General features: G+C 34.2%; 1 protein-coding gene across 13 annotated transcripts in view; it reads right to left on the bottom strand.

Moving 5' to 3' along the window:
- The window catches only part of CCDC73 (coiled-coil domain containing 73), a 138,337-nt gene that overhangs the window by 1,146 nt on the left and 119,730 nt on the right, over positions 1-17,461 (bottom strand). For all 13 annotated transcript variants that reach the window (XM_038563087.1, XM_038563091.1, XM_038563093.1 and 10 more), the window contains 4 exons: positions 16,540-16,671; positions 8,121-8,301; positions 4,994-6,472; positions 2,795-2,928 (listed from right to left, as the gene is read on the bottom strand). In XM_038563087.1, the coding sequence (XP_038419015.1) occupies positions 2,795-2,928; positions 4,994-6,472; positions 8,121-8,301; positions 16,540-16,671 (1,926 nt within the window). The remainder of the gene's footprint in view (positions 1-2,794; positions 2,929-4,993; positions 6,473-8,120; positions 8,302-16,539; positions 16,672-17,461) is intronic.

Genomic DNA, 17,461 nt, shown 5'->3' with positions numbered 1-17,461 from the left:
TTTCCAAACATGTCTATGTTTTGTATCTTCTCTAAAAATGCTAATGGAGGGAGACTGCCTATAGAAACTTCCTTGTACTACAGGTTTCCTCTCGTGCTTCAGGGAACCATTGTTCACAAACAGGAAAGAGCAGTGAGGTATTTGGAAGCTGGCATGTTTCCAAGGCACTGCATTGGGTCATACTTCTAATACTGTGTTAAAAATACCTAAGTTGCTCATTTTAAGAATTTTTTCCTGATAATTGTTCGAAGTTCAGATAATAGAAAAGTATAAAGAAACCAAAATCACTAGTAATCTATCCAGAGAGAGTGGTCAACGTTTTGGTATTGTATGCTACTAATCTTTTTTTTTCTTCTATTTTTAGCATATCTGGTCAGTCTATAGACTTTCATATCTTGCTTTTCCCCCTCTATGGGCTGTTTCCTAGGTCTTTAAAATTTTTCATAAACCATTGTCAGTGGCTGCACAAAAATAAATTTGAGTTAATTTCTTGAAAAAAAAAACTTCTGATAAAAGGTTGTATATTTTAGAAATAATGAACAGGGTAAAAATTACCTAAAATCTCACCTACCATTAAACATTTTGATGTAAATATTCTGCTCTCTTCTGTGTATATATACACTTTAAGATCTGGATCATATTCATATCATTTTCTAGTCTGTGTTAAAAACATTTTTTAGCATTTTTCCTCTGTTCTTAAAAGTCTAAGAACATGGCTCCATTATATTCCATGTTCCATAATGTAATATGTTGAACATTTAAGTTGCTGAGAAATACTTACTGTTGTAAATTAGGCTATGATGAATGTCATTTGTTGTCAGATCTTTGTGAAGATCTTCGAGTACTGCCTTACATTAAAAATCTAATTGGACTGGAAAGGGTGGTATATGTATAAACATTTTCAAAGTGAGATTATATAGTAATTTTTAAATGAGCTTAAATGTTTACATTTAACCTCAGTTCTCTAAGGGTTGCTCCTTTGGAATGGGTTTATTTGGCTCCTGAGAATTCTTTAGTCAGCCCTTAAAATCTTAGTCGCTGATCCTTGTGGCGATGCTTCACAGTTGACTGCCTATGTTCTTAAGAAATAACAGAAAACACAAGATCAGCACCGGACTGCCCAGAGACCATAGGCAAGTCATTTAAGTTTCATGGCCTCACTCTTTCCGGCACCATTTAGTTGCAAGATGCTATCGTAGAGTAACTGGTAATGGGTAAATATGTGCGTAAGTGTGTATTTCTGATGATGCCTGGTGTGTAAGTGCCCAGTATACGTCCTTTAACTCACATTCATTTTGGCCCTGTAAGTCATCCATGAAATGTGGAGAACAGATCTAGAGAACTATATCAAATCTCAACTTAGGTTGCTAATTTTGAGGTAAACTGATGGTCTGTAGGATTTAATGGTTCTGTTTTGCTCTCACAATGCTTGATACATTTTGGTGCATTTGATACCAAGTACAAATTCCCTAATTTTCCAGAATCCTTGATTTTTTTTTTTTTTTATCTTGATGGAGAGAAAGACATTTACACATACCTGCTTTAGTTTCTTCCCCTTAACTACCTACTTGGGAGGGGCAGGAGCAGGGATTGGCTGGAAAATCAAGGATGTGTAGTGTCTTTTAAAGTTTACACTTAACAAAAATTGTCCTATTTGGCTTGAGGTTTTGTGGCCTACAGCAATAACTCTAGTTCCAGACATGTTGTTACATATCTTTGTTCCTTCCTTTCCTATCACTTCTTTTTAAAAATCACTTCCTTACCTCTATACCTCCTCTTTCTGCTTGAGTAAAAAGATCTAGTCTTTGGCCTAAAATTTCCCCAGGCAGGTTACAAGTCCTCTTTATTTCAGCCTGGGGTAGTATTTTAAAATTTAAATGAACTTAATTTAAAAAGGAAAATAAAATACATTGTTAAAAGCTGTTACCTGCTAAAGGCTGTGTTCCTGCTATAATTTCTATTTTATAGGTGCTAATAAGAAAGTTATTTAACGTGTACCTCAAAATTTTAAAAATATACAATGACTTAAAATCTGTCACTGTGCAGTTGTTTTTCTTAAGTAATCTTTCCGAACCTTTATAGATTATACCTTTCAGCAGTTAACACCTATGATTGTCTGTTTTTAAGATTTTGAACAATATTGCCTTTTTCGTGCTAGTTTTACCAAGATAAAAATAACTTATGAATTTCACCAAAAGCCTGGTCAGCTGTAGTTAGTTGCATTTCATATGACAAGTGGACTTTTGGACTCCTATAATCTCTACAAATACTTTGCTTAGAATATATATACATCCATACTTGATATTACATATAGTAAGGATATTTGATCCCGTCACATACTATGTGTCCTAATGGAAATAATTTAAAATAAATTTTCCTCTGCATTAGCTTCCCAAAATGATATAATTACTACTTAAGCACTATCAAGAACAATAGAGCTTTAATTGATTGTATTATTTTAAGGCATCTTTTATTAAGATAAAATTTTAAATGCTGAAATGCCACTACTCCCAAATTTAGGTGACTAAAAAAATAGAAGTACATACATACATAATACACTACCTCACACTGTCCTTCCCAAAACAAGCTGGATTATATCTATTTGATTTATACACTGTGACTTTTTCCTGCTGTTTTCCATCAACCCTAATTGTGAAAAATGGTGCCATGTTGCCCTCTTGATATTATTTTGGAGATCAGTTAGGTCTTAAAGCATCCAGATGCATACAGTTCTACACATATCTGTAGAATTAGCTCACTAAGGTCTGCTCGGCAATATTTTTAATTGACTTACGTGTTCTGTGGGAAAAGAAGAATCGTAAAAAGTCTTTGCAGTTGCATTCCTCTCTTCACTGGGCTCTCCCTTGGGATCTGGATGGATACTCGAGTTATTCAAAGTGTCAGCAACTCTGTTAATGCTAGTAGTATCTGGTTGACAAAGAGGAAATGGTAACAACTGAATTTTATTCTCCAGGCACTCATTTTAGTGACTGAACTTGTTTTTCTCTGATCCTATCTATGCTTTTGTATTTAAAAAGTAACAATTTCTATTTTGTTTTTACTTTGAACATTTTATAGTTTTCATTGACTTTGCTCTTAATATAAGTTGGGCATTTCATTTCAGGTAACATTTCATCAGGTAACAATTTTATTGCTACTCTCTAAAACCTGATTTCACACTAAAAATGAGTGAGATGGTATAATATCTTCTAAAATAAAATAACTCCCATAAAATATTACCGTCATTCCCCTGGTTATTGCACTACCATAGATGTAAACACATTAAGTGGGCATCTTAACAGTTCAGATAAATGGGAAAAAGTCTGAATCAACTAAAAGTCGGATCTATAGTATGTTTTTAAAAAAACTGGCCACAGAAGACCAACAAACAGCTGACTAGTAGAGTTCACTGAAGTTTAATAAATAGATAAAAATTATTTAGAGAAATACGTGAGCTTTGAAGGTTAAAAGATACTTGTATCTTTCATGAGTGGACATTTTTGAAGTTGAATTTCTACAGAATTTTAGATCTCCCCCCTTTCATCCTTATATCATTGAGATTTAACTTACAAGGCCCTGTGGGAAAATGGTAAATGTGATACCACCACCTTAACTAAAACAGCATCTGCCTAACTGCAGCATTCAAGAGATTCAAAATTAATGGAATCTGAAGTTAATATATTTTATTAGAAGAAAAGTTACAGTGTGCAAAATGAGATTTTATATTTTGATGTTTTCTCTTTCCCTGCATTACTTTTCCATTTATGCTAGTACGTATGATAAACGTATTTTGCTTTTAATTTCCCAAGTTTTCAAAGTTCAATTGGTAAATTGCCATTTTTTTAAAGAAGCCAGTACCTCTGAAGCCTGTTCATAGCTTTGCTTGTAAACTTTGAGATTGCTATTAGCAAAGTAAACTTTCTTCATGAGAATCTTGAACTTGTTCATTGTTCAGTTTAACGTGTGCAGCACTTAGATGTGATATGTGGTTTATTTCTGTTTTTTAAATATTTTGGGGGGTGGCTCAGTGGTTGAGTGTCTGCCTTTGGTTCAGGGCGTGATCCTGGGTCTGGGGATTGAGTCCCACGTCGGGCTTCCTGCATGGGGCCTGCTTCTCCCTCTGCCTGTGTCTGCCTCTCTTTCTTTCTCATGAATAAATAAATAAAATCTTAAAAAAAAATATTTGGGGGGAAAAACTTCAAATTCACAAAAATAAGAGTATGAACTTGGGGACCATCTCTCAGCTTCAACACCCATCATTAAGTCCTATGTATTTCATCCATTTACCTCTCATCTATGTTTTATCCTACAGTATTTATATAAAGTAAAATTTGGACAGTGTTATTTCATATGGTAGTTAGAATACACTGTTCTCTGAATATTGAACATCTGCATGTTTTAACGTTGGTACCCAACTAGGAGGATTCTGTTGAAAGTGAGTGACAAATACCAATGATATGAAATGTATTAATGTTCTCTCAGCAGTGCTTGTAAAACGAAGAAAGCTGAATTCTAGTGCTGGTGAACAGAAACCAGAAGTAGAAAAATTAAGTCTTAAGAAAGGAAAATTGGGGAAAGAAAGTGAGGGAAGTTTTTTCAGGATAGAATGAAAAGGAATAAATATGCCCACTGGCAGAAGCCTTACAGAAAACTGCAAGACTAAGTAGTTGTTCCTAATTTAAAATTAATGACATGGACCTGTGGTCGCTTCTGCTTTTTTCAGGTCCTCGGTGAAATTTTTAAATTTCCAATATGCATTTTCTCCTTAGTACATGTTGATATTAGTTGCTCAGATTTAGGTGAAAAGAAATCCACTTAGGTTTAAATAAAACCTTTCCTAGTTTTACATAAATACATATATGGAGTATCTTAGGTCTAGGTGAAAAAAACCCTAATGGTTTCATTTTAAATACAATCGGTTTGGAGACCCTTTAACAGGAATAAGGATTAGAAATTTAAATTTCAAAAGAAAACATAAATACTTTTTTCTTACCTGGTCCAGTATCCCTGATACCATTATGATCATTTTCACAAAGTGTCACTGAAACCGTATTTTTATTTTCTGATGGGCCCACTGGTCTCTCCTTCAGCAACAAAGGAATGCTAGAAGTTGAAGTGCTCACTGTTTGACTTTCAATTTGATTTACTTTTGACCAAGGACTGGGGTCTAAGAAATTCACATATACTGGAATTTTCTCAGTTTTTTTATCTGAAGTTGAAAGATCAAAGGGTGACCTTGCACTTCTGTTTACTAAATCTCCAGATGGCTTTATGTGAAATGAACATGATTCTTCCAGCTGTCCTTCACTGTAAATTTTTCCTGAAACGATGTCATTTAATGACTCTGTTTTCTCTGTATTATTTAACAATGAATGCTGTCTTTCATTGACATTCACAAAAAGTAAGAGGTCATTTTTTGTGGCTTCAGTTATCTGATTCTCCTCAATCTGACTCTCTTTATTGGAAGACTGTATTTCTGTGGAAGTTTTCGTAGGAACAGCAGTTTTCATGTCTTTGGCTTCTGAAGTATGTATATTCTCATTGTTAACCTGAAGATGGGAAATGGTCGCACTGTTTTCTAAATATCCCAAACAGTTCTTTAGTTGACTAGTGTGCATATCATTCAGATTTTTCCATATAGTTCTTTCCCCGAGGCTTGAGTTGGGTTTCACCAACATAGGCATAATACTAACATTTTTGTCTGAATTCTTAAGTATTTTCAAATTCTCACTGAAAGCAGATGAGATGTGGTTTGCTGCTGTATCAGGGGGAATAGTTAATTCAGGTTTCTCTGAAGTATCATTACAGATTTGTTGAAAAACTGAAGTTTGCTTAAATGGCAATACGCCGCACTTACTTTTTTTATTTAACAGTTGCATTTGGTTTATTTTACATTGTTTGTTGTCTGACATAACATTACTTGACTCCTGTAAATTGTATTTCTGACCCTGAACAGCATCCTTTTTTACATTTAGAGAGGAATCCAGATCTACTTTGATTTGGTCACTATTTGTAATATCCTTCTCTGTGGCATTTTCTTGAATCCCTGGAAGCAATGTGAATCGTTTGAATGACTGATCTTCAGAAACATCTCTCTTTTGATTTGTATGGTGAACCATCTCACTTAAGATACTGTTAGATGATGTTCTGTTATTTTCAACCTCCAGCTGGACATCTGCATGAAGATCGAAGCCTTCAGTTCTTTCTAGGTCTGTCTGTTCTGATTCTATCGCCATTAAAAAAGAACTGTTTGGTGATTTAAATTCTGTACATCCGTGGTCTTTTTCTGAACCCACTTTGTCTTTTATTTCTGAAGTAACTGCTTTTCTAAAGTCATTCAAGGTCTGTCCTTGACTAATTAGTTCTTTTTCTGTGCAGAGGGTTTTGCTTTGGGAGATTTCACTCTGATTTTCATCCTGAGGTATCACAGGATCAAATTCATTCTTGGAGCTTTTTTCAAAAAGCTGTAAGTCTGTCATGATGAGAACATAGTAAAAATATATTTAGCCTTAAATATTTCATTGGCCATTCCACAAAGCTTATGATACCAATTTTACCTAAATATCGAGTTCACTTGGTGTGTGTGTGTGTATACACATATATATTATATAGCATGCTGCCCATGTTAAATTTTTATTTCAAAAGAGCAAAAGTATTTTTGATTTAAAAAGCGGCAAGTTAAGGATATTAAAAAATGGTTTTTAGCTTTCTAGTCTGTTACACTGCCTTTTGAGCACACAGTACAATTCCATGTAAACACCCAGCTGTACAGATAAAAATGAATTTATCCTAACAAGTTAGACTCTAATTTCTAGTACTACTGTCACAAATTTAACCATGGAAATCTGAAGCTCTAATTGACTGTTAGATGACTGACTGAATCAGGCAGCATTCTATTGAGCAAATAGAAAAGAGCCCTATTGAGCTACAGAAAAGGAAAGGTTTTTAAAGGTAGAGAATGAGTGGAAAAAGGGAATTATTAGCAAAGAATTCACAGTTTTGGGCAAGGTCACCCTCCTACAAGGGAAGGAAGAGGTCTATCAATGGATTTGTTATTGCTGACCAGGAAATTCCAGGTTGACTGGTTAAAGGTTACATTCCTGGGGGTTGAAGCTACAGTTTGGTTAGGTATTAAGCTTTGGTTTGCTGGCATGGGGTTCTCAACCAGAGTGACTCCATTTTGGGTCTGTGGTTTTCTTCTTACCACTATCTAGGATCCAGAATTGCTAGTTTTTCAAGACTGACAATCCTCAATTTTTTATTCATTGCCTTGTAAGTATTTTAAAATGTGGGGATACCTTTGTGCAAAAGTATAGAATACTTAAGGACCTATATTTTATTCATCTGGGTTTTAACTACAGATTTCAAGTTTTTCCAATAATGTTAAAATAACCCAGAATACAAAATTCAGGACTTGAAGGGCTTTAGTCTTCATTCTCTCTACAACATCTCCACCAAGTGGTTGTTCAGCCTAGGTTTGAATACCTTCATACAGTAAATTTATGGTCTTGAAGCAACTCTTTTTCAAGATGGACAAATTAGTAAATTATTTCAGCGGTTACAAAAAGGCCATTTGAACTAAGGAAAGTGCTCTAGGTCTGATCATCAGATCAGAAGGTTATTGGTAGCCCAGAGAACACACTCTACAAAGCAGTGAATGCAGAAAACTGCAAAAAGCCAAGGAGTAAATAATAAGGGAAGACAAATACAGTTTTCCCCCAAAATAGCTCAGAAGAAGCCTGTCTTAAGACATATACAAATGAAAAAGTGATTCTTCAAATACAATACAGGATCCCCCAAGCAAAGACTATATAATTGATATTCCCTTAAATTTCGTAAAGGGCCTTCCACAGCACTTTGACAGATCCTTTATTTGTGGAAGAAAAGAGGCAGGGGGACCCTCCATATATAAAATTAGAAAATCTCAATATGGGACACCTGGGTGGCTCAGTGGTTGGGCACCTGCCTTTGGCTCAGGTCATGATCCTGGGATCCGGGATCGAATTCCGCATCGGGCTCCCTGTGAGGAGCCTGCTTCTCCCTCTGCCTGTGTCTCTGCCTCTCTCAGTGTATGTCTCTCATGAATAAATAAATTTTAAAAACCTCAGAATGCTGGTTACCTTCTATAATGAATTCTATAAAGGAGCCTTCTTTCTTCTCCTTTTCTCTGTAGTTAGTATCGAAACAAAAACTCACAGTATCTTTCTTTATTTCTTGCCCAGAATTATATTTCTGTATGATGGTGTTTTCTGATTTTTCCATTGACATTTCACTGTTTTCAGTATTTACTTCTGGAAGATTCTAATGTAAAATGGGAAAAAATACCTTTAATGTAAAAACATTGTTAAATAGAAGACATCTGAACAAATTTTGCTGATAAAATAATGTTTCAAGTCAACCATTCAGCAATTTTTGAGATCCAAATGACTTTCTAAGTTTAATATACTACTCTTTGTAACAAGATCACTTTAACCTCATTTTGTATAGTTTATCATATTTAAAGTTGAGATCTTTTTGATGTTTCTATCTCTAGTGAATCAATTCAACATCCTTTTACTCCCCCTATATATTCAGCACAAACACTGCATTAGGCTTTGGGATACAATGATGAACAATAAGCAGTCCCTGGCCTCAGAAAACTTAACAATCCAGTGAGGAAGATAGGAAAAAAAAAGTAATACAGATGAAGATTAGGGGGCACTCAAGGGAAAACATGGCATATTCAGATGCTAAAAGCAAGCAAGATTATAGTCTTCATGGAACTACTCAATTTATTTCAGCTAGAGCTTAGATGCTGAGAGAATGTAGCTAGAGGTAAGCTACACCCAGGTCTTTAAGGGCCAAATATGGCATGCTGAAGAGTTCCAAGAAGACCATGTAAAGTCACAAGGGTTTTAGACAAGGCAATAAATATGATCTGATTGGAAAAACCATTCTGGCTACAGCATCGAGAATAGACTGTTTTTCTAAACTTCATTGATTAAAACCTGCAATGAGGAACGTTCTACAACATAGCACACCGAATATCTATCTACTCAATAAGATGGCATTCTGCTTTCTATGCTACTTTTATTTCATTTTTTAAAGACTGCTGGTCACAAATTAGTAAACTAATTTCTATGAACTAACAGGCTGCACCTAAAAATCTGAAAAATCCTGAATCAAAGGGCTACAACATGAAGCAGATATATCAGAAGTGCCACAGTGTCATAGTGCAGGTGATATCAGTAAAGATGAAGAACTGAATAGTTACAGGAATTATTTATAAGCTAATCAATAGGGTTTGATGAACGATAGAATATGAAGAGTCAAGATTGATTCAGAGTTCAGATTAGGTACGTAGAAGACTGGTGGATGTTATTTACTCAACTAGGAATAGTAGCAGGTGTGATGAAAGTAAGGGTTGTTTGAACTTGTTGAGTGTGAAGAGTTAGATATTAAGGTGGAGAGGTTTAATGAACATTTGAATATATGAATCTGGAGCTTATGAGAAAATTTCTCTGGAAATGTAGATTTGAAAATCATTGGTAGATGGCAACTGAAGACGTACATGTTGATGAGACTAACTTATGAGAGCATATTTTGAGGAAAAAAAGAGGTAAAATATAAAATGCTAGTGAAATCCACAAAAGAGGCAGAGGAAGAGAAACTTGGAAGAACCTACAAAGGAGATTGACAAAAACAGAATGGTAGTTACCAGAAGCTTTGTAATCTTGGATAAATACGAGTTCAGGGTGGCTCAGCGGTTTAGCACCTGCCTTCCGCTCAGGGCCTGATCCTGGAGACCCAGGATTGAGTCCTACATCGGGCTCCCTGCATGGAGCCTGCTTCTCCCTCCGCCTGCGTCTCTGCCCCTCTCTCTCTCTCTCATGAATAAATAAATAAAATCTTAAAAAAAAAATACGAGTTCAAATCCTGGTTTCAGTATTTATTAAGTGTGAAATCTTAGAAGAATAACATATTGCTGTGTAACAAATTACTCCAAACTCAGTGGTTTAAAACAGCATTTACTATGCCATAGTTTCAATGAATCAGGAATTAAAGAATGGCTTGGCTTGATTCGGACTCAGGGTCTCATGAGGTTCTAGGCAAGTTGTCATCATTGGAAGCCTTTAACTGGAGCTGGAGAGTCTGCTTCTAAGAAGGCTCACGCAGTGGCTGGCAGCTGGTGCTGGCTGTTGGGTGGAGGGCCTAAATTCTCTTCTATGTGACCTTTCTTCCCCCTAGGGCCTCTCTTTACAATGTGGCATCTCTAGCAAGATGGACCTTACATGGGCTCAGAAAGAGGCACAGAAAGAATGAGTGTGTACACCCAAGACAGACACCATAGTCTTGTTAAAACCTAATCTGAGAAATGATATCACATTACTTCTCCTATGTTCTATTAATTAGGAACAAGCCACTAAATTCAACTCAGACTCGGGGCGGGGGGGGGGGGGGGAGGGATTACAAAAGAATATGAATAAATGGAGGTAGGAATCACTTGAAGCTGTCTTAGAGGCTGCCTACAATATTTAAAACACTGTGAGCCTATTTTCTCATCCACAGCATGAAAACCTGAAGATTAAATTCAATTATGTATATAAAGCATATAACTCATGGTTGCTTTATTAATGGTAAGGATAACTATTATTTCCACTTTGACAAGCAGCTTGAGAGGTGGGGAAGAAAACAGATGAGTGAAACAAGACAGGAGGAAAGAAGAAAGGGTATTCAAGAAGGAGATAGCATCAATGTATCAAAGGGACTGAAAAATGTCCCCTGGACATTGTGTCCATTGGATGGGGTGGGAGGGGTGAAGCCACACTGTCCTATGAGGATGAATGAGAAGGAGGGAAGTAAAGAGTGTGAGTTTAGACCACTCTTTTCACGTTTAAAGAGTATGTGTTCAAACCTGACTCTACAGGAGGAGAACAGATTTGTATTTAGAGTTGGACACAGGATCAAAAAGGCTTTTTGTGGATTTTGTAAAATGGGAGAACCCTGAGTGTGTTTAATTGTAAATGGGAAAATATATATTTATATATATATATATTTATATATATATATAAAAACTAGTAAAATATAAACTAGTAAACTCACAAGAAAAACAAAATTGACAAACATGAAAATAGGTTTCATATAATACAAATCCAAATTAAAACTAAGTATGAAGAGAGTTTGGGTATACAGGTGATTTTAAATGTGGTTGGTGGGACTATAAATATACTATCTTTCTGGAAGGCAATCTGGCAATATGTGTCAGAATTATAAGTGAACAAGCACTTTGACCCAGCAATACCAATTCTGGAAATTTATCCTAAGGAAATAATCACAAAAGTACACAAAGATATTTGCATAGGGATGTACTACAATAGAGGAGTGGATAAATTAATTATGGCACACCTCATTCATACAATCAGAACTGGGATATATGTAAATTTCTTCTGACTTAGACATCCACTATTTTACTTAAAAAAAAAAGGGCAGTTCTTCAAAAGGCTTAATATAGAATTGCCATATGACTCAGCAAATCCACTCCTAGGTATATACTGCCCCCAAATTGAAAACAGATTCAAATAGATGGTTGTATGCCATTGTTCATAGCAGCACTATTCACATAGCCAAAAGGTGAAAACCCAAGTGCTATTAAAAGATGAATGGATGAACAAAATATGGTATATCCATACAATGTGAATATTCTGCTGTAAAAGGGAATAAAGTTCTAATATGTGTTGTAATATGGGTGAACTCTGAAAACCTCATGCTAAGTGAAATAAGCTGGACAAAAAGGACAAATATTACATAGTTTCACTTACATAAAATATACAGAATAGACAAATTCATAAAGTCAGGAAGTAAATTAGGTTACCAGGAGCTGGGGAGGGAGGGTGGGTGGTGGTGAGTCATTGGTTAATGGTTACACAATTTCAGTTTGAGATGATGACAATCTTGGAAATAGTGGTGAAGACTGCACAACACTGTAGTTATAATTAATTGTAATTAATGCAACCGAATTGTAATTTTAAATGTCAAAAGAAATAGATGATGGATTTAGCAAAAAAAAAAGTAAAACTTAAAAAAATGTAAAACTTATAAATGTTCAAGAGTTCAAGAATAACACGAATATAATAAAAATATACCCCCCCCCAAAAAGAATCAAATGGAAATTCTAGAGATAATATATAAGTATCTGAAATAAAAACTCACTGTATAGGCTTAAAAGCAGATTAAACAAACAAACAAACAAACAAAAAAAAAAGCAGATTAAACATTAGAACAAAAGATAACTGGGCTTCAGAACACAGAATAATAGAAAATCCCAATGGGAAAAGAGAGAAAAAAAAAGAAAAAAATGTGCAGCACCTGATAACCTGTGGGACACTAGCAAGCAGTTTAGCATATGTAGTTGAAGTCCCATAAAAAGAGAGGAAGAGGACAGAAAAAAAATCTTTGAAGAAGTAATGACCACACAACACACAACACACACACAGACACATACAAATATTAAAGAAGTTGTTCAAGCTGAAGGAATAGGATACCAGATAGAAACCTGGATCTACACAGAGTGCCAGAAATGGTAAAGATGAGTGAATGTAAAAGACATTTTCTCTAATTAATCTTCTTAACCATATAATTAAAAATTTAAAATAAAATAAATAACAATATATGATAGAGTTGATGACATATATAAAAGTGTATTATAAAAGTAACACAGACCAGGAAGGAGAAAATGAGAATAAAGTAAGCTTCTTAACTAATCAGAAAATTTTGCATATCATTATTTGAAAGCAGACTATAAATCAATTAAACTCTAGAAAAGTACTAGGCAAACTATGGCCAGTGGGCCAAATCTGGCCTACTGTTTTGGGAAATATAGTTTTATTGGTACACAACCATGCCCATTTATGAATGAACTTAATGCCACTGAACTGCACACATAAAAATAGTTAAAGTAGTAAATTTTCTGTATATTTTCCAATAAAAAAAATACAAGAAACGGTTCTCAGAAAATGAAAGACTTCTTGTTATTATTCAATATAAAAAAGGAATTATGAATATTTCCATTAGAAAAAGTCACAGAAAAAAAAAGAAAAAGTCACAGGATGAAAAGGATATATAATATAAACACTCATCATAAAAGATGGAGTAGATGTATTTATACAAAATAGATTTCAAGATAAGAAATATTACTAGGAAAAAGATATATATTTCATAAAGATAAAAGGATCAATTAATCAGGAAGTCATAACAATCATAAATGCATATACACCTAATAACAGCTTAGAAACACATGAAGCCAAAACAGAACTGAAAAAGAAGAAGTTCACACTTCGAACTAAAGATTTCAATAGCCTTCTCCCACTAACTGATTGAACAAGTACACAAAAAAAGTCAAAGGATGGAAAAGACTTGAACAACATTATTAACCAGCCTGACCTGACATTTATAAAACATTCAACCAACCAATAACAGAATATACATTCTTTTCAAGGGCACATGAAATATTCACCAAGATAGAGAATATGCTTGGCTAAAAAACAGGTCTTTTTACCCTTAAAATGATATATTTATATTAAAAGGCTAAAAGTCTTATAGAAGAGGCACCCTGGGTGGCTCAGTGGTTGAGCATCTGCCTTTGGCTCATTCTGGTGTCCTGGGATCAAGTTCCGCATCAGGTTCCCCATGGGGAGCCTGTTTTTCCCTCTGCCTCTCTGTGTCTCTCATGAATTAATAAATACAATCTTTTTTTTAAAAAAAAAGTCTTGCAGAAAATATCTCTGACCACAACTAAATTGTATTTGAAATCACTAACAGAAAGATATTTGGAAAATTCTCAAATACTTGGAAATTAAACAATTACAGGTCATACTTATACCATGATTTATCCACATACCCACTGATCAAGGAAGACCTCACAAAAGGAATTTTAAAATATGAATAAGAATGAAAACACTACATATCAGAATTTGTGGGATGAAGCTATTAAGAATTCTTAGAGGAAACTTTATAGCTTTACATGCTTATACTAGAAAAGAAGAAAGGCCAATAATCAATGATCTAAGTTTCCATGTTAAACAGTTAGAAAAAGGAAAAGCAGGTCAAATCCAAAATATAATGAAGGAAATAATAAAGTTAACATCCAAAGCAATGAAATCGTAAATAAACAAACATGAGAAGGAAAACAATGAAGTAAAAACCTGGTTCTCTGAAAAGACCAGTAAAATTGAAAATCTAGTTAAATTGATGAGAGAGAGAGAGAGGAAGGAGGACAAGGAGGAGTTAGAGGAAGGGGAAAGTCAAGACAACACAAATGACAGAGGGGACATCAATAAAGATTCTAGAGAGAAATGGAATAATAAAGGAATATCATGAGCAACTCATTGCCAATAAATTCAATTCAGATGAAAAGGATTAGTTCCTTGAGAAAGAAAAATTACCAAAAATGACTACTGTAAGTCTCCAAAATCACCCCCAGGTTCCCTGATTTGCTAAGAAGACTCAGAGGACTTGGTATACAGTTGTACTAATGACTAAGACTTAATTACACCAAAAGAATATAAAACAAAAAACATCACAGGGGAAAGGCATTCAGGATAGAAATCTGGAGCAAACCAGGTACAAACTTTCAAGAATCCTATCCCAGTGGAATCACATAGGACATGCTGAATTCCTGCAGCAGTGAATTGTGACAACAAATACAAATTTTAATCCACCAGGTAAGCTCATTAGAGACTCAGTGCCCAAAGTTTTTTTGGGTGCTGGTCATGCAGGCACCATCTGCCTAACATATGCCAGAACTCCAGATTCCCTGTAAGAAAACAGATGTTCAGAATAAACCACATTGTTTGACTAACGGTGTAGGCACAGTGAACCACTCTTGTCAGTTAGGAAATGGGAACCTTCTCCAAACCAAAATTTCCAGGTATCATTTAAGGGCCAACTTTACAAGCAGGCCTTTTTAAGGATAGCATTCACAAGCCTGTTAACTGTTTTCTTCTGCACATCACCACAAGAATAGAGAGTCTGAACTGACCTATAAATAATTAAAAACTGAATTTGTTATTAAAAATATTCCCACAAAGAAAAAGCCCAGATAGCTTCACTGGCAAATTCTGTCTAATATTTAGTAAAGAAATAATACCAATCCTCTACATTATTCTTTCAGGAGGAGGGAACACATTCTAACTCATCTTAAGAAGTCATTATTACTCTGATATGAAAGCCAAACTGAAAGAATACAAAGAAAAACCAAACAAAACCTACAGATCAGTATTCCTAATCAATGCGAATCCTTAACATAGTATTAGCAAATTATGTAATTGATTTGTAAATCAATTAATTGGTTAATATTAACATATTAATAAGGAAAATATTATCTCAATAAATACAGAAAAAGCATTTCACAAAATTTAATACCCACTCATGATAAAAACTCAGAATACTAGGAACAGAAGGAAACTTCCTCGATCTGATAGAAAACATACAAAAACCTATTACTAACATTATATGAAATGGTAAAAGACTAAAACTTCTCCGAGATTGGAGGAACAAGGTAAGCCAGTCTACTGTCACAACTTTTATTTGACATTGTACTAGAGGGTCCTAGCTACTGTAATAAGTGAAGAAAAAAAACAAGATTCATACAAAGCAGAAAGAAAGAGAGAAAACTTCCTTAACTTCATAGATGATGATACTGTACACAGAAAACCCAGAAGTTAGAAAAAAACTACCATTACAATAAATTGTAAAAAGTTTTATAAAAATAAAATCTTACTTCTATATACTAGCTAGAAACAATTAGAAAGTTTTATTTTTAAAATACTCTTTATAATAGAATCCTAAAACATGGAATATTCAGGGATAAATTTCACAAAACATTTTAAAGAATGTTACGCAATGAAAACTACAAACCATGTCTGAGAAAGATACTAAAGAATATCTAAATAAATGTAAAGATATATATATACACCGTGTTCATGAATCAGAGGAGTCAATACTGTTAAGATGTCAGTTCTTCTCAAATCTATCTACAGATTCAACACAATCCAAAACCCCACAGACTTGTTTTTTATAAATTGACAAACTGATTCGAAAAATTATATGGAAATGCAAAGGACTTAAAATAGCCAAAACAATTTTGAAAAAGAAAAAAAAATTCAAGGACTTAACAATACCATATTTTAAGACTTCTTACAAGGCTTTAATAATAAACACAATGTTGTATGTTGACTTAATGATAAACATATAATCAATAAAACATAATAAAGAAGTCAGAAATACATCCACACATATATTAGATCAACTAATTTTCAAAGAACATGCCAAGGTACAATGAGAGAAAAAGTCTTTTCAAAAAAATGTGTGTGCTGGAACAACTGGAAATCCAATGCCAAAAAATGACCCTCAATCCTTGTACACAAAAATTAACTGAAAATATATCAGATTACATACTTATGCTCATTTTTTAGAAGTTGGGATACTGAAAATATAAAGCAGAGACAAAATCAGTGATGGTCCTAATTTAAGTTTTGTACCCCCAAAACACTTGAATTTTACCTGAAACTTCTTGTCTTCCTCAAACTTCTTCTGATCACATAATTCATTGTAATGTTCTTGTAACTTATGAGTTTCTTTAAGTGATGATAACTCATTTTTAATCTCATTAATTTCTCCATTAAGTTCTTCAACCTAATATAAAATTTAACCAAAATGGAAAAAAAAATAAAAATAAAAAATAAAAAAATAAAATTTAACCAAAATGAATAGTTATGTAAATGTGTTTTGTATGAGGGCGCCAGGGTGGTTCCATCAGTTAAGCATCTGACTCGGTTTCAGCTCACATCATGATCTCAGTGTTGTGGGATTAAGTCCTGTATAAGGCTCCACACTCACTCAGCAGGGAGTCTGCTTGAGATTCTCTTCCTTTCCCTCTGTCCCTCCCCCTATTTGCATGCTCTGTCTCTAAATAAATCTTTTTTAAAATGTGTTTCATATGAAAATATTTTATTAACATAAGCTTTTGGAAATGGTAAAAAATAAAAATGATCCCAAAGTAATTACTAATACTGAGAGCTACTATTTATTGAACAGTGCTGAGTACTTAATATAATTTCATACTCCTAAAAATCCCCAATTTATAGGTGAGAAATGTGACTCACAGATGTTCAAGTAATTTGCCAAGATTAGGTGGACATAGGCAGGATCCAAACCCAAAGCTAAATCTAGGTGTTGTAGTCTTAACTACCACATTAAACAACCTCTTGTTAAAAATGAAAAATTGTTATTTTCAATCATAACAATTCTCTCAAAGCTATATCCTCATTACTTTCTTGAAGTTTTATTTTCTTGTTGCAAATAAGACATACAGGCTTTCTGTTACTTATGTAACAAAGTTCAACTTATTTTCCAATGTCACATTCCATACTCTATGCTTTATTCAAATCAGACCACTTATCACCCTTGAAAGTGCAGTTTTCGT

Source organism: Canis lupus, chromosome 18, assembly GCF_011100685.1.
Source record: "Canis lupus familiaris isolate Mischka breed German Shepherd chromosome 18, alternate assembly UU_Cfam_GSD_1.0, whole genome shotgun sequence".
Taxonomy (NCBI): domain Eukaryota; kingdom Metazoa; phylum Chordata; class Mammalia; order Carnivora; family Canidae; genus Canis; species Canis lupus.
Note: the sequence above shows the minus strand (reverse complement) of the source record. Positions and strands in the feature narration are given on the sequence as shown.